This window comes from Phyllobates terribilis, unplaced genomic scaffold, assembly GCF_046119375.1.
Source record: "Phyllobates terribilis strain yellow unplaced genomic scaffold, ASM4611937v1 Scaffold_8__6_contigs__length_399053987, whole genome shotgun sequence".
NCBI lineage: Eukaryota > Metazoa > Chordata > Amphibia > Anura > Dendrobatidae > Phyllobates > Phyllobates terribilis.
In genome coordinates, this window is record NW_027362768.1 from 107,941,898 (window position 1) to 107,965,888 (window position 23,991).

The 23,991-nt window shown below is 41.4% G+C and overlaps 1 protein-coding gene across 2 annotated transcripts in view; it reads left to right on the plus strand.

Annotated features, from left to right (window-relative positions):
* The window catches only part of RPAP2 (RNA polymerase II associated protein 2), a 97,394-nt gene extending 80,727 nt beyond the window's left edge, over positions 1–16,667 (plus strand). For both annotated transcript variants that reach the window (XM_073643189.1, XM_073643190.1), the window contains one exon: positions 16,449–16,667. In XM_073643189.1, coding sequence (XP_073499290.1) covers positions 16,449–16,608 — 160 coding nt within the window. In that variant the 3' untranslated portion in view covers positions 16,609–16,667. The remainder of the gene's footprint in view (positions 1–16,448) is intronic.
* The last annotated feature ends 7,324 nt before the right edge of the window (positions 16,668–23,991 follow it).

Genomic DNA, 23,991 nt, shown 5'->3' on the forward strand with positions numbered 1-23,991 from the left:
ACCTCCTTAGCACAGTGTTACTGCCCGACCACAAGTTAAGTGACAGCTATGCTTTAAGGTCTACGTCAGGTAAGTACTTTGGCCTCATTCTGTTTTTTTTGGCATCTATTGGAATGTGACCCAAGTAGACATAATACTAATCAGATACAATTCATACAGCAGTCCAGCTCCAGACACTTGCTTGCACATGTGCAATGCTATAGTAGGTGTGTGTTTTTTTTATGCATTTTAATTTTTTTTGTGACACTTATTGTGGAAATTTGTATTTAATTTATCTATGTAAAAACAAAACGCAGGCTTCCTATTAATAGGATACCGCGGGGCCTTTTCCTGTTCTTATTTATACATATACTATATGCAATAAATATTTTATTGCAGTCTCTTGTTTGTACTGTGTCTCGTCGCTCTATGTACCAACTGCTCGATTGCTCTACTGTATTAAATCAAGCAAATACCTTCATTTATTGCACTATGAATCTGCATCTTTTACTTAAGAAAATGTAGAAACCTTTTTATTTCTAAGATTTATGGAAATTAATTTTGTCTTTATTTTCTTAAAGGGAACCTGACAGCTGATAAATGCTGCCCGATTCACCGGTAACATATATCAGACACTGGTTGTATGATCTCAGCCAGGTATGTTTGACTCTGAAAGACTGCGATGTGTCAGAGCAAAACAGACTTTGAAAGCCAGAAAGGCGGGTATCGGCGGCTTCTCCCCGCCCACTTCCAATGATTGACAGATCTTTCCCTATACATGCACACCACAGGTAGAGACCTATCACTCAAGGACAGCAGGCGGGGAGAAGCCAGCAGGGTCCCGCCTGTCTTATTAGTCTACCCTGCAGCTTGATCCCTCGCCAGCTTCTAAATTATGTCTTTCTCTTAAATGTGGCAACGTTTCAGTCTGCAGGCAGCGTGTCTCAGCTGCCGAGTTCCCTTTAACATAGATGAATTCTCTTGTATTTAAAAAAAAAAAAAGTTGCTAATGAAATTCACAAATAGTCTTTTTTTCTAATACTTCCACACTTACAGAGGCATTGTCGTTTGAGATATATATATATATATATATATATATATATATATATATATATATATATACACAGTACAGACCAAAAGTTTGGACACACCTTCTCATTTAAAGATTTTTCTGTATTTTCAGGACTATGAAAATTGTACGTTCACACTGAAGGCATCAAAACTATGAATTAACACATGTGGAATTATATACTTAACAAAAAAGTGTGAAACAACTGAAAATATGTCTTATATTCTAGGTTCTTCAAAGTAGCCACCTTTTGCTTTGATGACTGCTTTGCACACTCTTGGCATTCTCTTGATGAGCTTTAAGAGGTAGTCACCGGAAATGGTCTTCCAACAATCTTGAAGGAGTTCCCAGAGATGCTTAGCACTTGTTGGCCCTTTTGCCTTCACTCTGCGGTCCAGCTCACCCCAAACCATCTCGATTGGGTTCATGTCTGGTGACTGTGGAGGCCAGGTCATCTGGCGTAGCCCCCCATCACTCTCCTTCTTGGTCAAATAGCCCTTACACAGCCTGGACGTGTGTTTGGGGTCATTGTCCTGTTGAAAAATAAATGATGGTCCAGCTAAACGCAAACCGGATGGAATAGCATGCCGCTGCAAGATGCTGTGGTAGCCATGCTGGTTCAGTATGCCTTCAATTTTGAATAAATCCCCAACAGTGTCACCAGCAAAGCACCCCCACACCATCACACCTCCTCCTCCATGCCTCACGGTGGGAACCAGGCATGTAGAGTCCATCCGTTCACCTTTTCTGCGTCACACAAAAACACGGTGGTTGGAACCAAAGATCTCAAATTGGAACTCATCAGACCAAAGCACAGATTTCCACTGGTCTAATATCCATTCCTTGTGTTCTTTAGCCCTAACAAGTCTCTTCTGCTTGTTGCCTGTCCTTAGCAATGGTTTCCTTGCAGCCATAGGCGGATTATAATGAGGGCAATCCGGGCGACCGCCCGGGGCCCCGAGCCTCCAGAGGGCCCGCGGCTCCGGGCGGGGTGTCTAATGCCCGATTGCCCTCATATGTGCGGGCCGCCGCGGCACATACCGGTAGCAGTGGCGGGAGGGGGGGCCCCGTACCGCTCCCCCAGCAGCGGCCGCCGCTACTTCTTCATCGGCCGGGCCAGCACTGCAGCAGTTAACCTCCCTGTGCTGGCCCGGCCACGTCACTGCTAGGAGACACGGCCCTGTGCGCGGCCGTGTCTCCTAGCTGTGACGTCACGCAGTGCGCACCCAGCTTGCACTGCTGCACCGAAGAGCCTGAGGACTGGAGCCGAGCCGGGGGATGGTGAGTGTGTGTATATGTGTGTGTGTGTGTATGTGTATGTGTGTGTGTATGTATGTGTGTGTGTATATGTATGTGTGTGTGTGTATATGTGTGTGTGTAGGCAGATGTCATTGTGTGTGTATGTATGTGTGTGTGTATGTATGTGTGTGTGTGTGTATGTATGTGTGATGTCTGTGTGTGTGTGTGGGCAGATGTCAATGTGTGATGTCTGTTTGTGTGATGTGTGTGTGTGTGTGTGTGTGGGCAGATGTCATTGTGTGATGTCTGTGTGTGTGTGTGTGTGGGCAGATGTCATTGTGTGATGTCTGTATGTGTGTGTGTGGGCAGATGTTATTGTGTGATGTCTGTGTGTGTGTATGGAGGGGGGGCAGATGTCATTGATGTCTGTGTGTGTGTGTGTGTGTGTGGGCAGATGTCATTGTGTGATATCTGTTTGTGTGTGTGTATGTCTGTGTGTGTGTGGGCAGATGTCATTGTGTGATGTCTGTTTGTATGTGTGTGTGTGTGGGCAGATGTCATTGTGTGATGTCTGTTTGTATGTGTGTGTGTGTGTGGGCAGATGTCATTGTGTGATGTCTGTTTGTGTGTGTGTGTGGGGGGGCAGATGTCATTGTGTGATGTCTGTTTGTGTGTGGGGGGGGCAGATATGATTGTGTGATGTCTGTTTATATGTATTTTTGTGTTTCAAATGTGTTTATGCATGTATGTATATGTCTGTATATGTTTGTGTGTGTGCGTGACTGCTTGCGGCCACCTGCTGAGTATAGTTGGCGCCGTGCGGCCTCCTGCTGTATCTGGGGGGGCGCCGTGCGGCCCCCCGCTGTGTATAGATGGCTACGTGCGGACCCCGCTGTGTATAGATGGCTACGTGCGGACCCCGCTGTGTATAGATGACTACGTGCGGCCCCCCGCTGTGTATAGATGGCTACGTGCGGCCCCCCTCTGTGTATAGATGGCGCCGTGTGGCCCCCCACCGTGTATTGATGGCGCCGTGCGGCTCCCCGCTGTGTATAGATGGCTACGTGCGGCCTCCCGCTGAGTATAGATGGCGCTGTGCGGCCTCCTGCTGTCTCTGGGGGGGCGCCATGCGGCCTCCCGCTGTGTATAGATGGCTACGTGCGGCCTCCCGCTTAGTATAGATGGCGCTGTGCGGCCTCCTGCTGTCTCTGGGGGGGCGCCATGCGGCCTCCCGCTGTGTATAGATGGCTACGTGCGGCCTCCCGCTGAGTATAGATGGCGCTGTGCGGCCTCCTGCTGTCTCTGGGGGGGGCGCTGTGCGGCATCTATACTCAGCAGAAGGCCGCACGTAGCCATCTATACACGTATACTCAGCAGGAGGCCGCACGTAGCCATCTATACGGTGCCATCTATACACAGCGGGAGGCCGCACGGCACCATCTATACACAGCGGGAGGCCGCACGGCGCCATCTATACACAGCGGGAGGCCGCACGGCGCCATCTATACACAGCGGGAGGCCGCACGGCGCCATCTATACACAGCGGGAGGCCGCACAGCGCCATCTATACACAGCGGTAGGCCGCACGGCGCCATCTATACACAGCGGTAGGCCGCACGGCGCCATCTATACACAGCGGTAGGCCGCACGGCGCCATCTATACACAGCTGTAGGCCGCACGGCGCCATCTATACACAGCGGGAGGCCGCACGGCGCCATCTATACACAGCGGGAGGCCGCACGGCGCCATCTATACACAGCGGGAGGCCGCACGGCGCCATCTATTCACAGCGGGAGGCCACACGGCGCCATCTATACACAGCGGGAGGCCGCACGGCGCCATCTATACACAGCGGGAGGCCGCACGGCGCCATCTATACACAGCAGGAGGCCGCACGTAGCCATCTATACACAGCAGGAGGCCGCACGGCGCCATCTATACACAGCGGGAGTCTCAGTGCTTTGCAAGAGCAGTCAATAAATTCTGCTTGACTAATTCTGAGCACCATAAAGTCTGGTTCGCTTCTAACCTGCTGTCTTCATTTTCAGCTTGCTGAATTCTAACTCATTTACTGTCATTCGAGACGATGCCTTTGCTGGTCTCTTTCACCTTGAATACCTGTAAGTGCTCCACTTAATGTCATATTTTTGATTCTGTTCTTCTCCATCTTTTGGCATGTGCAATTGTATGAGCAAGTTTTCATATGAATTTATGACCTACTTAAACCTTCGAGGACCTTAAATTTTATTCAATCAAATTTTTTTCCAGTTTAAAACTATGGGACATATATGTGCCTTGGTCCTCAAAGGGTTTTTAAAGGGGCTGCAAACATAAATATGAAAAAAATAATTCAATTAGTGCTTTTTGTGTTCATTTAATTTTTATTTGAAGTCCATTTTTTTATATACCTTGAAATTAAGCCCTACCTCATGGAATGAAGCCCTACCTACATGACATCTGAGAGCTACATGGATCCCGCTTGTGAGGTGCCTGTCCGTCACTACTATTCAGTTTTAGGGTCCACTCACTAAGCCATATATTCTCTCATGCAAGAGAATAGGGCCAATTATGCTAATGACACTGGGCTCAAACTCTGTCAGAGCTTCAACTGAGTGTGATCCGATTCTCTCGCAGCACAGATATGGAGAAGATGGAGAACTTACTTTCTCCATAGTCTCTGTGAGTGTTCATCGGACTGCACTTGGATGACATCCAAGTGCAGTCCAATGTTTTACGTGCACCCGTAGACTTGTATGGGTGCACATGGTCCGAATATCGAATGAGATTATTTTCTCATGCTGATAATCGCAGATCTGCACTGTCCCATAGTATAACATAGGGCCAAGTCCTATCCGATAAAACATCACATAGCATTCGGCCGTGTTATACGACAGTGTGAGCGAGCCCTTAGAGTCAAGGAATATTTACATGCAGATGATGATATTACTCTCCCAGTGTATATTTTTTTAGGCGAGTTCATAGTAAATGCTTTGCATTTTTGACATGTGATCAACTAAAGAACAAGAAAGATTTAGGACCTCCCCTATAGAGAAACGGAAAATAGTTTGGAGGACTTGCATGTCCTTTTTTATTTATTATGAGAAAATCATAAAAGATCCCGTTTTTTAACCATGCTGTGACTTTCTGCTGAGGGAGAGGGAGAGAGCTGCCCTATTCAGAGTCTGTAATAAGACCTGCTGACAAAAGTGTTGAAGATACAGTCTAATGTGAATTAATAATGAAAAAAAGTTAATTTCACAAATGGCTTGTATTTTTTTTAATACAAACCTTTTTGTGTTTACAGCTCCTTTAAAGGGAATCTGTCATCAGGTTTTTGCCACCTAATCTGAGAGCAGCATAATGTAGGGTTAGAGGCACTGATTCCAGTAATGTGTCACTTACTGGGCTGCTTAGTGTTGTTTTGATAAAATCATTCATTTGTCAGAAGGTAATTATCACTAGATGACTAGTAAGTTCTGTAGGACCCCACCCCCATCACTGATCAGTAGATTTCTGAGTACACTGAGCATGGGCAGAAAGCTGCCAATCAGTGGTGTGGGCGGGGCTATACAGAGCGCAGCATTCAGAGCACTGCTAGATCTGCAGCAGATAAAACGCTGATTTTCTCAAAATGACAACAAGCAGCTGAAAAAGTGACACATCGCTGGAATCAGGGTATCTGCCCCTATATTGTGCTGCTCTCAGATGGGGCAGCACAATTAATATTGTGCCAAATTAATTTCCCGTGAACTATCACAAGATCTATCACAGGGGATCATGTGACATGTCACGTGATAAATCAGGTGGGGGGGGGGGGGCCATGCCTTCTAAACTGCCCAGGGCCCTTGCTACTCTTAATCCACCCCTGCCTGTGAAGTGAAAACCATTTCTGGTGACTACCTCTTGAAGCTCATCAAGAGAATGCCAAGAGTGTGCAAAGCAGTCATCAAAGCAAAAGGTGGCTACTTTGAAGAACCTAGAATATAAGACATATTTTCAGTTGTTTCACACTTTTCTGTTAAGTATATAATTCCACATGTGTTAATTCATAGTTTTGATGCCTTCAGTGTGAATGTACAATTTACATAGTCATGAAAATACAGAAAAATCTTTAAATGAGAAGGCGTGTCCAAACTTTTGGTCTGTACTGTATATATTTTTTTTTTTTTTCAGAAATCAGTAGCACACTAGAAAATAAGCAACTTTGTAATATATGTTATTAGAGAAATCTGCTTCTTTCATCTTCATTTATTCTCAAAATTCTCAATTAATGGGTAAAATCTGTCAACAATGAATACAGACTTAGGCCACATTCACATGTTCAGTATTCGGTCAGTATTTTGCATCAGTATTTGTAAGCCAAAACCAGGAGTGGGACAATCCAAAGGAAAACTATAATAGAAACACGTCACCACTTCTGTATTTATCACCCACTCCTGGTTTTGGCTTACAAATACTGAGGTAAAATACTGACCAAATACTGAACATGTGAACGTAGCCTTTAGGCTATGTGCCCACGATGCAGAAATGCTCCGGATTTTTCCTGAGCGTTTCTGCATCTCCCTGGCGGAGACAACGCATGCGGATTGTACATGCGGATTGTACATGCGTTTTTTCAGCCAGGGACAAGCGTTTGTCACGTGTTTTGCACATGCGATTTCCGCATGCGGATTGATAAGTGCTTTCCAAGCGATTTTAGCATCACTCGGAAAGTGCTTGACAACTTGGTCACACTATATAAATCCATGCAACCGGCATGGATTTTATATAGTGTGACCAAGTTAGTTAAAAAAAAAAGAATAAAAATGGTAAGAAATGAAAAAAAAAAAAAAACATTATACTTACCTTCTGATGGCCCCCGGTCTTCCTGGTGTCTCGCGGTGGTGTAAAAGGACCTTCCATGACGTCATTTAGTCATGTGACAGGTCACGCAACTGCCGACGTCAGCGGTCGCGTGACCTGTCACATGATTAAATGACGTCATGGCAGGTCCTTTTATTCCATCGCGAGTCACCAGGGAGCCAAGACGTACCGGATAGAAGACCGGGGGCCATCAGAAGGTGAGTATAATGTGTTTTTTTTTATTTTAAATTCTTTTTTTTTACAGGTACTATGGTACCCGGGTCTGGAGGAGAGTCTCCTCTTCTCCAGACCTGGGTACCATCTGCACATTGAAACGCTTAATATCCGCATGTGCACATGTAGTCATGCAGATATTATGCGATTCAATGCAAGTCGATAGCGGCCAAATCGCTGCGATTCCGCAAAATAATTGGTAGTGCTGCGTATTTTTCCGCAATGATAATCCGCAGCGGAAATTTCCGCAGCATGTGCACAGCACATGCGGATTATCATTGGGGAACATGGCAGACCTTCTACCATGCGGTTTTTTAAGCGTTTCTGCGGCGGAATTGCCACTGCGTAAAACGCTTAAAAACGCATAGTAGGCACACAGCCTAAAGAGGTATTCCCATCTCCAAGATCCTATCCCGATATGTAGTACGTCTAATAATAATAATAGCAAATGCCTGCAATTAAAATTGTAGTATAGTTCTTCTGATTCACTGTCACTTACCCCATCTTAAGGGCATTGCAGTAGCTTAGTTATCCATGGTTATGACCACTAAGAACTAACTGTCACTATATCAGTGGCCGTAACCATGGATACTTAATCTACTGCGATGCCCTAAAATGGGGAAAGCGACATAGCGAATCACAAGAACTATACTACATTTCTAATTGGAGGTATTTGCTAATATTATTATTATACCTACTATGTACTTGGGATAGGATCTTTGACATGGGAATACCCCTTTAACCATTACTGAGATAGGAGATGACAGTTGGTGCTTATAAAGTTCTATGGAGAAGTGTAACTTTAATTTCAGGAGAACTTGTCTGGGCCTGCCTCTGGCTCCTTTCCTTTCCATAGATTCTTATAAGCACCAACTGCCATTTCTTATCTCAGTAATGGAGGAATCTGTCTTCACTCAATACAGATTTTACTCCAGAATTGAGAATGAATGATCAGTCCAGGAGGAGAAAGAAGCGTATTTCTCTAATAAGTTATATTACACAGTTGCTTATTTTCACGTATATTATTGATTTATGAAATAACGATTAAAGCAACGGTTACTCCTTAAGCTGATGATGTGGTTAGTAGGACAATAACTTCAGTTTGTCCAGATTATTAAATATTACCAATAGATGATGTTTCCTAGGTTGTACATCTGTTCTTGTTTTACATTTATAACCATTTTAGACTCTGGCATTCTATTACATTTGCCATTATGATCAGAACAGTAAAAAGATGTCTATGGCATTATGGACGAACACTAAAGATTACTGTAGAGATCTGAGGTTGTGGGTTGTAAGTAATCACCTAGGCAGGTTAACAATGCAACAATATTTTATTGATCACAGCCATGGTAATAAAGCAATTCCAGGGCAAAAATACAGTTATCTCAGTCCTTAAGTTCTCAACCTGGGATCAGTAGTTCCCCTGCTTTGTATCAGGTGATACCCACTGTCTCCCAACTTTTGGTTGGCCCACAGATTTCGTATCTCCAGCCAGTATAGTCTGTAGCCACAGTCCATGATCCTCCAGACGACAGATAAAACGATGAAAGCACGGATATCCAGTAGCAACAATCCTTCAATAAAGTTTAAATCCAAATGACATATCCACAACTAAAGCACGTTTATCCACTTTAGTTGATAACAGATCTTCAACACTCCGTAAGCCATCCATCCATCAGCTCCAGGTCCACAGCCACAGATCCTAACCCCCCAACATCTTTCCACCAACCCCAAACTAAAACATGTCTCTCCTCTCCTTCTCTGGGGTCAGCCCCCCTCCCAGCCCAGAAGTCATGACACCCTTTCCCTTAAGCATTTACTATTCGCTAAAACAATGAAGAATATTCTAGAAGCCTTCATCTGAGACTGCCTGTAAGATCCTGTGGTGACGGCTCCACTGTGTCTCAATCTACACTCACCTAATGAGATTATTGGCTGTTGAAACAATGGACTCCTGAGATAAAGATGAGATTAGTGGAATGCTGGACATTTTACAAGTGAATCTTACATACTGACAAGTAAGCAGAACTATATAAAACATAACAAGTAAATCACTAATAACACACACTAATAATATTGACGAAAATGGTGGTCCGTTTCTGGAAAAGTATCATAGTCTTTAGTAAGTGGGCAGCTCCTCACAATTACATTATTTCTTGAGACCTAACCTCTGATTTATAATCTGACAGTCTTCAGTCACCACTAGAGGGAGCCAACAGCATATGATTTATACATCAAATAGAATTATAACAATATGAACGTCACCAGTTTAACTTTGTGCAATTGGAAGTTCTGTGTCAGAAAAAAAAACAGCTCTGACCTACAGTGGGTACGGAAAGTATTCAGACCCATTTAAATTTTTCACTCTTTGTTTCATTGCAGCCATTTGGCTAATTCTAAAAAGTTCATTTTTCTCTCATTAAAGTACACTCTGCACCCCATCTTGACTGGAAAATAAAAACAGAAATGTAGAAATTTTTGCAAATTTATTAAAAAAGAAAAACTGAAATATCACATGGTCATAAGTATTCAGACCCTTTGCTCAGACACTCATATTTAAGTCACATGCTGTCCATTTCCTTGTGATCCTCCTTGAGATGGTTCTACTCCTTCATTGGAGTCCAGCTGTGTTTAATTAACATGATAGCACTTGATTTAGAAAGGCACACACCTGTCTATATAAGTCCTCACAGCTGACAGTGCATGTCTGACCAAATGAGAATCATGAGCACAAAGGAACTGCCCAAGGAGCTCAGAGACAGAATTGTGGCAAAGCACAGATCTTGCCAAGGTTATAAAAGAATTTCTGCATTACTCAAGGTTCCTAAGAGCACAGTGGCCTCCATAATCCGTAAATGGAAGAAGTTGGGGACCACCAGAAGTCTTTCCTAGACCTGGCCCTCCAGCCAAACTGAGTAATAGTGGGAGAAGAGCCTTGGTGAGAGAGGTAAAGAAGAACCCCAAAATCACTGTGACTGAGCTCCATCTCCAAAAGGGAGATGGGAGAAAGTTCCATAAAGTCAACTATCACTGCAGCCCTCCACCAGTCGGGCCTTTATGGCAGATTGGCTCTTCTCCTCAGACTTGGCTGAAGGTTCACCTTCCAACAAGACAATGACCTTAAGCACACAGCTAAAATAACAAAGGAGTGACTTCAGAACAACTCTGTGACCATTCTTGACTGGCCCAGCCAGAGCCCTGCCCTAAACCCAGTTGAGCATCTCTGGAGAGACCTGAAAATAGCTGTCCACCAACGTTCACCATCCAACCTGACGGAACTGGAGAGGATCTACAAGGAAAAATGGCAGAGGATCCCCAAATCCAGGTGTGAAAAACTTGTTACATCATTCCCAAGACGACTCATGGCTGTACTAGCACAAAAGGGTGCTTCTACTCAATACTGAGCAAAGGGTCTGAATACTTATGACCATGTGATATTTCAGTTTTTCTTTTTTAATAAATTTGAAAAAATTTCTACATTTCTGGGGGGTTTTTCAGTCAAGATGGGGTGCAGAGTGTACTTTAATGAGAAAAAAAATTAACTTTTTAGACTTTACCAAATGGCTGCTATGAAACAAAGAGTGAAAAATGTAAAAGGGTCTGAATACTTTCCATACCCACTGTATAATGATTTATTAAAAAAGAATTGGCAGGGTTTTTACTCTTCCAGATGCCATGGCACAAGCGTGGATGCACCAGGACCTATGGTACTGGCACGTAACTTTTAGGTTTGTTCAGTTATGTCTACTAAAGTGGCTTCACTCATCACAGGCTTCTTGCTTAATTTTTGTTTGAGTCCATACAAAAATTTTATAACAAATTTATAGTAAAATGTTAGTGAAAGGCTTTTAATAAACTCCAATTACTGGTCAAAAATTTGTCATAGATTGTGAGCATGCTGCCGATAAAATAAGCTGCGTGCCCAATTGAGGGAGGGCCATGGATTTTGACAACAGATTTCATTCACTGTAATAACAAGTGAAGTCTGCGGCTAAATTCCACACCAAAATTAACAATGAAATGACTCCTGTTTCCTTGGATCATTCTAAACCAGACAAAAAGCACAAATGCAATAATGAATCGAGCCCTATGTAATAATTTGAGAATGGTCACCCTGGCGGCTGGTAACTGTTACATTGCATGCAGATTTCCAGTAAGCCTCTTATTTTTTTCTTTTTTACAGCTATTGTCATATAATTCATGTGTCCGTTAATTGAGAAATCAATGTAGCAGAACAGAATTCTCGTAGTTGTGTTTTTCCTTCCGTTACCAAAGATTAGCAATTTTTTGTGGTTGCACAGATCTATGTCTGGGAGATGGTGCCAGTGGGGTTGGCAAATCTCTTGAATGATCTGCAGTGCCATGCTGTGATGGGAGGCTGTTTACATGTGCTCCACTCTTTTCATTATGATATCCTTGTCTCCAAGCGTACAGACTTAACCACACAGCGATCTCGCTCTCCCAGGACTTCCTCTCTACCCTTCCTGATCCCTTTAATGTTATCAAAATGCTTTGCGAGCACAATCTTCTTCCAGCCGAGATCCTTGTGCAATTTCCATTTACCCCTAGTTGTCAGGCTTTGAATATATTTATATTGTTTTTATTAACTATGATTTTTACATCTAGAAGAGACGTTGCTGTTCACATCTTAACCCATACATTCAACATTAGGGGTTATGTAATGGAAAACACATCCATTCTGGCCTCTTCTTGTGAATATTTTAATCAATCTGCTGAAATGTTACATCTTTAATCAGCTACACACTCGGTGCTGCTACAAACACTATCGCACTGTTTTTTATTAAAACTGTTTTTCATAATGATGAATTTTTATTCTTCAGTATATTTTATCTTTAAAATAGTTCACAATTTCCCCTGTAACCCATATGACTACAAAGAACTATATTATATGGAAGAGAGATGTTGGTTCCATGGGTCTTGCTACTGTCTTTCTACATATTTTGGGCTTTAGTGCAGTTATAAAAGTTAAAAAAAAAACGTATGAAATATATACACGTGTGTGTGTGTGTGTGTGTGTGTATAATATATATACTCGTGTGTGTGTGTGTGTGTGTGTGTGTGTGTGTGTGTGTGTGTATAATATATATATACTCAGACAGTATTGTGCAAAAGATTTAGATAAAATGCCACACAGTAAGAATTCTTTACAAAATAGAAGTGTTAATACCAGTAGTTTATTTTTATCAGTTAACAAAATGTAAAGTGAATGAACAAAAGTGAAATCTAAATCAGATAAATATTTGGTGTGTCCACCCTTTGCCTTCAAAATGTCGTTAAATCATCAGTTCTTCTAGGTACTTGCACACAGTTATTGAACAAACTCAGCAGGGAGGTTGTTCCAAACATCTTGGAGAACTACCCACTGATCTTCTGTAGATGTAAGCATAAACGGAGTTTGTCAGCACAGAATGCCTGTATTTGCTTTAAATAGTCAATCTATTAACCTTCCCACCTACTTGTTTTCCATCTATCTCCGCCCTTCTCTGGATCTGTAAAGTAAGAGCTGTCAATCAAAATAGAGGTGGGTGGGGAGAAAGAGGGAAAGCTAGTTGGTGGACAGTGCATTGAACTGTTTGGCCACACCAAGGGTGCACTGAGCACCTTGAGCAGTCATTCTGTGCTGACCGAGTCCCTTTAAGTAAATCTTTCTGTTTCTTCATGTAATCCCAGACATACTCCATGATGTTGAGATCAGGGCTCTGTGGGGGCCATATCATCACTTCCAGGACTTCTTATATTTCTTTAAGCTGAAGATAGTTCTTATTGACGCCATACTAATTGCACTGTACATCTTCTGTACTGGTGTGATCAGCTGCAAGAGCCTGGCTGATATACACTGTCAGTTTCCTGCTGTATCTGCTAGGATCAGTGCTCTTGACGATCCTTGCAGCTTAATCCCTTCATATGCCCCATAAGTGACAACGGTACATGAAGAGTTTGACAGAGCAGGGCTGTGGAGTCCGAGTCGTGGAGTCTGTGTCCATTTTTGTAGAGTCAGAGTCAGTATAAAATGCTCCGACTCCTAAAATATATAATATATAAATATCTAATATTAAAATATATAATAAATTGGGTACAGTAGTACAATGCAGGATGTGCTGAATATTTTTTCATAAGAATTTGGGAAAGTTATGAAATGTCCTATAAATGTCTGTCCTATTCCTGATCTAAGTATCTTGGCTTTTAGTTGGGATGAATCTGTGCTGCACTTTATGTACACGCTCAGTAGCGAGGCCGGGCTGTGGAGTCAGGGAAATTGAGGAGTCGGAGGTTTGGCTTACTGACTCCACAGCCCCGTGACTCTCCCTCTGTTAGTCTATCAGCACCTTGCAGTATGATTATAAGTGCCGATGGGTTGCTATGGCCGGAGATGTGGCCTGATATGCTGTTAGGGCGCAGTCTCCTGACCCGAGCATTTCTGTGAAGCTGTCACACTCGGGTCAGGAGAGCCGCCAGCCAGTCCGAGCATAAAGATGCGATTGTCGTCCATGTTATAGGGCGGTCTGACTACACCCCGAGTCAGGGCACTGATGGGAGAGTGTAATACACAGTACTACTAAAGTAGTGTTGTGTATTACTAATGCGATTATAAGATTGCAAGTTTAAGTTCCCTTGGGGGAGTAATATGGTAAGAAAAAAACGTTTTTAAGTGTTTAAAAAAAAATAGTAAAAAACCCTCCCAAAAACCTGAATAAAAATTAGTTTAAAAAAAAATAAACGTAGTTTAAAAAGTCACACATTTGGTATTTCCGCTTTCACAATAAATCATACTATAACACCTCATTATACTCTGCAAAAAAACACAGCATTGACATTTTTGTTCATCCTGCCTTACAAAAAAACTAAATGGTGATCAAAAAGTTGTTCTTTTCCCAAAATGGTACTAATAAATACTGCAACTACTTGTTACACAAAAAAACAGACTCACGCTGCTCTATGAATGAAAAGCTGAACATGATGCAAATATCTCTCTATATATATTTATATACATCTTTGTTACACAGGGGTTTTCTGGGGCAAAAGTTGTAAAATGTAAAACGGCAAATAATTTATTACAAAGGAGGGTTTATAAAATATCATTGTGTGTTTTGTTTTTTTTTACAAATGAGCTTTAGCAGCGTCTGAGTGGTTATACAGGAGTGCCATCACCGCTCAGCCTGTGATAAAATGCAGAGTTCTGATTCTTTCTCCGTGGTTATTGATCCATCACTTCCCCAGAGTTGTCTATTCATATTTCATGTGCCCAGCGGCTGCGGCTGAAGGTAATGAAATAATCATTTCAAAAAAATCTTACCGGGAGAATCCTGTGAGCTGAAATCTTGTCTTGGAACTAAATGTGAGGTCAATTGCTTTTTTGCCACAGCGATAGATTTAGTCTCTCCAGATTTTATCTTATTGTTCTAAATAGTGATTGTTATTCATTCTCCGAAACTGTAGGTGCTCACATGTAGCATATTTTATACATGAAGTCAAATTTGGGATATAAGAGGTGGTGGTTATGAAAAATCACATTACCTAATTGTCACTTCGCATTACATGGTTGAATGAAAACATTTGATCTTTACTGGATACGTTTTATTCAGATGCGGAAGGTTCACGTCCGCCTCATATCCAGGTTTAGTAAAAACTCACTTAAAGGGCACCTGCCAATGCGATATAAATACCTAAACTATGGGCATAAAACCATGTGAAGGGTAGCTATACATGCCACTGGCCAAATTATTATGATGAATGCAAAAAATTCCTTTGAAAATGGCCTCAAAAAGTATTATCTCCTCACTGCTAACATTCTCAGTCAGCTGTGATTGATGCACTGCCCAACACTTCTTTACATGCCAATCAAAGCTGTTACGGGACCATGACTAGCCCCACTGCAGCACTGCCAACTTGACTTGAAGGAGCAGCTAGTGGCTGTTTTAAAGGAAATCTGTCAGCAGGTATTTGCTATATAATCAGAGAGCATCATACTGTGGGGGCAGAGACCCTGATTCCAGTGATGCGTCACTTACTGGGCTACCTGATGCAATTTTAGTAGAATCCCTGTTGATGCTGAGCTGTGTAATCCCGCCCACACCACTGATTGGCAGCTTCTGTGTGCACTGTGTAGCTTCCAATCAGTGTTGGGGGTGGGATTACACAGATTAGCTGGACTACCTGGCACACAACACCTAGTCCTGCAGTGATGATAGCTGAAGGCTGCTATCAAAGCAACCTGGGCTTCCATAACACCTCAGCAGTGCCACAGGCTGATCGCCTCCATGCCACGATGCATTGATGCAGAAGGAGCCCCACTAAGTATTGAGAGCATTTACTGAACATACATTTCAGGAGGCCAACATTTTGGATTTTAAAAACATTTTTCAAGCTGGTGTTATAAAGTATTCTAATTTACTGAGATAATGACTTGTGTTTTCATTGGCTGTAAGCCATAATCATCAGCATTAACAGAAATAAACACTTGAAATAGATCACACTGTTTATAATGACTCTATATAATGAGTTTCACTTTTTATATTGAAGAACTGAAATAAAGTAACTTTTTGATGATATTCTAATTTAGTGAATAGCCCTTGTATTTACTTTTGAATACATTTTTCTGAAAATGAGAATTAAGCTGACACTTTGTAGAACATGCTGAAAACAATTGCAGTTTTTTTGATGGTTCCCCACTGTTTTCCTTTTAAATAGTAGCTGGGATTAGTATTGTCCCATCACTTTGCTCTGCAGAGATATTTGCAAACTTACTAACAGCCAAGTATCCAACTGGAATCAATGGGAGATCCCATTTTTTAAACCCATATTAGCTAGACCCTGGCTGTTTTCCTTTGGGATCAGGTCTATGGTTGTACATGGACAAACAAGCAGTACTCCCGCATCTATTGTTAAACATAATGCCCTCCGGATCTAATTTTAAGAGACTTAAGACAACGCAATGGGTCAATTTGATTATAACTTACTATAATTTTTCTGTGAGTTAACTGATTAATATGCTCCATACTACAAAGTGTGAATACTTTAATTGACGCATATATTTGTCTTGTTTTTCTTTTTCTCTTTCAGTTTATTACCCACAATGCCTCTTCACAAGGACTCCGAGAAGAATCTACTCTACACCAAGTTTATATCCAATCTCTTAGAGGAAATGCACTTTCAAAATGAAGACTTAGAATGTTTGAAAAATAACTTTTCCAGCCATACCTTGTCAATATCGTCGCTGTAGTCAGTTGTTAATGAATTATGTTTTAATGATCATAGACTTTAATTAAATGATAAAAAGAACTTATCTTATCTTGTCTGTAAATACTGACCAGGTGTTTTCTTACCAGAGCCACCACAAGACCCCCTGTGCCATTGACCCCCGGAGTATAACATCCTGCCCTTCACTATCCAGTCTGTCTTTACTGACATTTGTTCTGTAATTGGACATTACCGGTGTAACAAGTCACTCATAATCTGTGAATGGTAATGTTGTAAAGTGGAAGAATTGACGAACCACAGCAAGTCTTCCACAAATGGGACATCCACATAGTTACAGAGCGGTGTAACCAAGTTCCCAAGCGCATAGTACATAAAAGTACCAGCACTCCACTTACTCCATAACTTCAGAATCCAAACCTCCTTAGCCCCAAAACTGTGTGACAACAGCTTTATGGCATGGGTTTCCATGGCCGAGCAGCTGAATGCAAGGCGTACATCACCAAGCACCATGCCAAAGCATCGGATAGAGTAGTGTAATAGCCCTGGACTCTAGAGCAGTGGAAAATCACGTCTCCCTATCTAGCATCTGATGGACGAGTCTGGGTTTGGTGAATGCCAAGAGAACGTTACCAACCTGACTGCACTGTGCCAGCTGTAAGATTAATGGAGGGGGGTAATGCTATTGGCTTGTTTTTCAGGGGAAGGCCTTGGCCCCTTAGTTCCATTGAAGGGAAATCTTAATGCTTCAGCATAGCAAGACATTTTGGACAATTTTTTTTTTCATCTTTGTGCGAAGAGGTTGGGGAAAGTCCTTTTCTGTGCCCTAGAGCACAAAGCAACGTCCATAAAAACAAGGTTGGGTGAGTATGAGCTGGAAGAACATGACCGGCCAAACAGACCCAACCGCAACACCTTTAAAATCAGCCAGAATAGAGATTGTGATCCAGATCCTCTCGACCAACATCAGTGTCTGACCTCACAAATGCTCTTCTGGATGAATGGGCAAAATTTCCCACAGATGCCTCCAAAATCTTTAAGTAAGTCTTCCCAGAAGAGTGGAAGCAGTTTTCGCTGCAAAGGAAGGCCTGACTCCATAATACAGTGCCATGTAAAACTTTGGGCACCCCTGGTCGAAATTACTGTTATTGTGAACACTTAAGCAAGTTAAAGATGAAATTATCTCTAAAAGGCCTAACGTTAAAGATGACACATTTCCTTTGTATTTTAGGCAAAATATACAGTACAGACCAAAAGTTTGGACACACCTCATTGAAAGATTTTTCTGTATTTTGACTTTGAAAATTGTACATTCACACTGAAGGCATCAAAACTATGAATTAACACATGTGGAATTATATACTTAACAAAAAAGTGTGAAACAACTGAAAATATGTCTTATATTCTAGGTTCTTCAAAGTAGCCACCTTTTGCTTTGATGACTGCTTTGCACACTCTTGGCATTCTCTTGATGAGCTTCAAGAGGTAGTCACCGGAAATAGTCTTCCAACAATCTTGAAGGAGTTCCCAGAGATGCTTAGCACTTGTTGGCACTTTTGCCTTCACTCTGCGGTCCAGCTCACCCCAAACCATCTCCATTGGGTTCAGGTCTGGTGACTGTGGAGGCCAGGTCATCTGGTGTAGCACCCCATCACTCTCCTTCTTGGTCAAATAGCCCTTACACAGCCTGGAGGTGTGTTTGGGGTCATTGTCCTGTTGAAGAATAAATGATGGTCCAACTAAACGCAAACCGGATGGAATAGCATGCCGCTGCAAGATGCTGTGGTAGCCATGCTGGTTCAGTATGCCTTCAATTTTGAATAAATCCCCACCTCTAATCTGAGCTGCTGTTAACCTGCGATTTCTGAGGCTGGTGACTCGGATAAACTTATCCTCAGAAGCAGAGGTGACTCTTGGTCTTCCTTTCCTGGGGCGGTCCTCATGTGAGCCAGTTTCTTTGTAGTGCTTGATGGTTTTTGCAACTGCACTTGGGGACACATTCAAAGTTTGCCCAATTTTTCTGACTGACTGACCTTCATTTCTTGAAGTAATGATGGCCACTCGTTTTTCTTTACTTAGCTGCTTTTTTCTTGCCATAATACAAATTCTAACAGTCTATTCAGTAGGACTATCAGCTGTGTATCCACCTGACTTCTGCTCAACACAACTGATGGTCCCAACCCCATTTATAAGGCAAGAAATCCCACTTATTAAACCTGACAGGGCACACCTGTGAAGTGAAAACCAGTTCCGGTGACTACCTCTTGAAGCTCATCAAGAGAATGCCAAGAGTGTGCAAAGCAGTCATCAAAGCAAAAGGTGGCTACTTTGAAGAACCTAGAATATAAGACATATTTTCAGTTGTTTCACACTTTTTTGTTAAGTATATAATTCCACATGTGTTAATTCATAGTTTTGATGCCTTCAGTGTGAATGTACAATTTTCAAAGTCATGAAAATACAGAAAAATCTTGAAATGAGAAGGTGTGTCCAAACTTTTGGTCTGTACTGTATATCTGTGACCTTGTCTCCCGGTGCATACCTGCATTCAACCTCCGATCCTCACAAGATTTCCTGCTCTACTTCCATCTTATCTCCTCCCACAATCGCATACAAGATTTCTCCCGTGCTTTCCCCCTACTCTGGAACTCTCTACCCCAACATATCAGACTCTCACCTACCGTGGAAACCTTCAAAAGGAACCTGAAGACCCACCTCTTCCTACAAGCCTATAACCTGCAGTAACCCTCGCTCCACCATACCGCTGCATGGCCAGCTCTACCCTCACCTACTGTATTCTCACCCATCCCTTGCAGACTGTTAGCCCTCGTGGGCTGCGTCCTCGCTCTTCCTGCACCAGTCGCCGTCACGTTTTGTTCAAGATTATTGTAATTGTTTTTGTATGTAAACCCCCTTTCACATGTAAAGCGCCATGGAATAAATGGCGCTATAATAATAATAATTCAGTGAAATTTCAATAAATTCTTGATGCAAACATAGCACCATCTGTAAAAAAGCACAAGTTGATAAGCGGATGGCTTTTACAAATGGATAATGATCCTAAATACACAACAAAATCCACAATAGACTACTTCAAAAGATGCAAGCTGAAGGTTTTACAATGGCCCTCACAGTCCCCTGATCTGAACATCATTGAAAATCTGTGGCTAGACCTCAAAACAGCAGTGCATGCAAAACGACCCAGGAATCTCACATAACTACAGAACTGGAAGAACTTTGCAAGGAAGAATGGATGAAAATCCCTCAAACCAGAATTGAAAGACTCTTGTCTGGCTACAAAAAGCGTTTACAAGCTGTGATACTTTCAAAAGGGAGTGCTACTAGGTACTAACCATGCAGGGTGCCCAAACTTTTGCATTGGCCCATTTTCCTTTTTGTAATTTTTAAAATGTAAAAGATGAAAATATTTGTTTTCCTCAAATACAAAGGAAATGTATCATCTTTAACTTTAGCCTTTTAGAGATCATTTCATCTTCAGCTTGCTTAACTGTTCACAATACTAGTAATTTTGACCAAGGGTGCCCAAACTTTTACATGCCACTTTATTTATGGATTTAGAATGGGAAGTCATAAAGGCTCCTGTAGGTGTCACAATAATTGTCGATATAGTGTATATTCATATTTAGATTGTGCTGCAGATAAGGATCGTTTCTATTATAATTATGCCATTATATTTCCAATTTTTTGTTTTTATTTTTCATTTTTGTAAAAGTAAATTAAAGTACGCCATGTACAGTTGTGCTCTCGGGTTCAGAATTTTGGCTTCTGTACATCTGCAAGAAACCACAGCACAGGGAAAGCGCTTCTGGTGTATGGCATAGTAATACGCTGCAGCCCCCCTATGTCTGTTGTGCTACCCCGAACACGTGTGCATGTGAAGTCTTGCCTTGCTCTGAACACTTTCTCACAGACCTCTTTTTTTCTAAGAAAACTTTCTACAATCAGAAGCACATACTATTTGTGAGAATAAATTGAGGTGTGCCAAGATTTATTCAGCTTTCTCTTGTATTTCTATGTGGTTAAGCCCTAAAGGGAAGGGTGACATGTGTAAAAGGCTTGTATGTGGTTAGAAAGTCACTGAGCGGTTGGCTGTATGTACTAAGTCTACGGGAGGGTCTCAAGGTGTCATCTACTCTGACATACGTTTGATCAGTGCAGCTGCTGTAAAATACTTTTTTTTTCAGCAAAAATATAAATGCTCAGTAAAAGTAAACTACCACAATGTCATGTAAAAATAGTAATAATGACATGTCTATCTAATAATACACAGTTCAGTTTAATGCTTAGATCACATTTAGTTGGTATCATCACTTTAGTTGTTCCTATCAGAAAGGAAGTACAGGATTCACGCTGAATATTCCAGATATATAAAGCAGGGGAATAGATAGATTTTGCAAAAAAATAGTTATTTCTGTTAAGCATGCTAAAAACGAAATTAATTTTTTGCAATTCTCGTGGTGGTGTGTGGTCACTGTCCGATAGAGCACAGTTCACACACAGCAGAAGCAAGAGAAGCTGGAGCAAAAAAAATGTAGGGTAAACTCTCATCAGGATGAAAGTAATAGTCCAGCTATGAGATACAGGTTTTTGTTTTTTTTATTTTTATGTGATTTCTTTTTTTTTTTACTTGGAGAAAAAACGTTGACCACTGATTGGCAGATTTCTGCCTATGCACAGTGTACACAGAAAGCTGCCAATCAGTGGTGTGGGGGCGCGGTTATACAGAGCTCAGCTTTCAAAGAACTGGTGGATCTAAAGCGAATAAAACAATGATTTTTATCAAAACGGCAACAAGCCCAGTAAGTGACACATCATTGGAATCAGGGTCTCTGCCCCTACATCATTCTGCTCTCAAATGGAGGAGCAAAAACCTGCTGACAGATTCTCTTTATAGGATTGTCCAATTTATCTGCTGTGGAAAATGTATCACTTTACATGTTGAAAACAGCCCTTTAAGGGTCCGTTTACATGGACTGGCCGACATAATCCAACCCCTGATTGGTAATCCTTTACCGATTGGCAGTCATTTGATAGCCTGTTTACACAGTCGAGGTAGAAGATGCGCACTCAACGATCTGAGATAGATCCTGTTTACGCAGAATGATGCATCACCAACAACTTTGTGCTGCACAAAAGATCATTTCACCTGACGAACAAGCATTTTGCTTAATCATCTGGTGATTGGCAGCTTGTTTACACGGCAAGATAATCATGAAATGAGCTTTTTTAAGAATGCTCGTTCAGGATTACTTTTCAGTGTAAATGCAGCTTTAGACAAAGAACCAGGGTTTAAGTATTTTAGAACCCAAAAGAGATTAGTATTCAGTGTGAAATAGTTTTGACACATAGACAAGGTAAAAGGAGAAATACAAAGTATTAGTTTGAATTGCAGGGAGTGAAGTGCGAGGAGTATGTTTTGTAAGCAAGGAGATCTTATGACAACCAAGAAGAGTAGTTGGAGATCTGGCAGGTCCTCTGACAATGAGAAGGTTGTCACAGTAAAAGTGTATTGGTCCAATGTATCTAAAATGAAACGTCTATAATCATGGTAAAAATGATTCTACTTTTATTTTCTCTTATATTCTCCATTACATCTGTGTTCTATCTCTTGTTACCATTCACCCTATGATCAACTGTATGTAAATGCCACTTTAAATTGTCGTGTTTTGGTATTTCAGCCACAACTGTTGCAAAAAAGTGCATGAAATCAAGCACACAGCCATGCAATCTCCAAAGAGAAGTTATTAATAGGAATACAGGCTGTACTGAAGAGTTTACTGACACTTGTAGGATGCTATCTTTGCCACAAGTGAGTTTGTGAACTTTTTGATGCGCTAGATCTGCCTTGGTCAATTTTAAAGGGGTTTTCCAGGCTGAGCAGAAAAGTCTCCATTCATTCCAAGTGAATGAACACTGTCATGATTCCCCTGCAACCACCGTGTGAGTGGGCGGTCACTTGACTAGTGGTCACACGACTAATAGATTCTCATCTGGCTTCTCAATGTTGTATTGAGAAAAGTGAAGGAGAGTCTAGACGGCATGTGACCGCAGACATGTAAATGGCATACATGCAGTCACTTGACCGCCCTCTCGTACAGTGACTACAGGGGAATTGTGACAGTAGTTTGCAACCACATAGTGACCGCAGACTTTTCTTCACATACTGGAAAATCCCTTTTAATGCTACTATTACAAACTGGAGGAATCTAGGATTAATTAGAGCTCTTTCACAAAGTGGTAAACCACCCAAATGCTGAAGTTCGTAGTATGAAAACATTGTCCTTTTCTACTCTCTACTTAAATCCCAGCTATTAACTAAATAACTGTGCATGGAGAGCTTCATGGAATGGGTTTTTCTAATCAAGCACAAAAGCCTAAAATCAACACGTTCATGCCAATTGCTGGAGTACCGATACTCCAATACCAATGGAGTCTGGAGCAACGGAAATGTATTCTGGAGTGATCAATCACTTTTTACCAGCTACCAGTCTGGTGAACTAACGCCTTAGAAAGTGACCTATTGCAATGCATAGTGCAATGTCTCCCCATACATGAGGCAAGTGAGCACTTTGGTGGCCTGCTTTCTTATCTGCTTCAAGCATAGTTTTGCATTTTGCTTTCTTAAAGAAAATCACTGAAAAAAAGTAGTGAAAATTACAGATTTGCACAGAGCAGCACTGTTCCTTAAATACTAACTGTTAATTTTCTTTCCCCATAAATCAATAGTGCACATGGAAATAAGAAACTTTGGAATATATCTTATCAGAGAAATCTGCTTCTTTCTCCTGCTGGCCTGATCTTTCACTCTCAATATTCTCAATTCACAGGTAAAATCTGTCTTTGGTGAATACAGAATTTCCCATTCCTGAGATAGGAGATGATAGTTGGTGCTTATAAAGCTCTATGCAGGGAGGAGGAGATAGAAGTAGATGCAGACATTCTGATGCAAGTTCTCCTGAAATGATGGTTACACTTTAAGTGTCTGTCTTTATGCTAAGGTAATCCACAATAATACACTAAACAGTATAAATATGGAAAAGCCTGGAGAAAAATGACAATAATCTAATCAGTCCAAGATGCATATACTCCGACAATGATCTAAAGAAGCCATAAGATGCACTGATATATATGTGTGTGTGTATAAATATATATAGATATATATATATATATATCTATATATAGATATATATATTTATATACACTGCTCAAAAAAATAAAGGGAACACTTAAACATCAGAATATAACTCCAAGAGGATCAAACTTCTGTGAAATCAAACTGTCCACTTAGGAAGCAACACTGATTGACAATCAATTTCACATGCTGTTGTGCAAATGGAATAGACAATAGATGGAAATTATTGGCAATTATCAAGACACCCTCAATAAA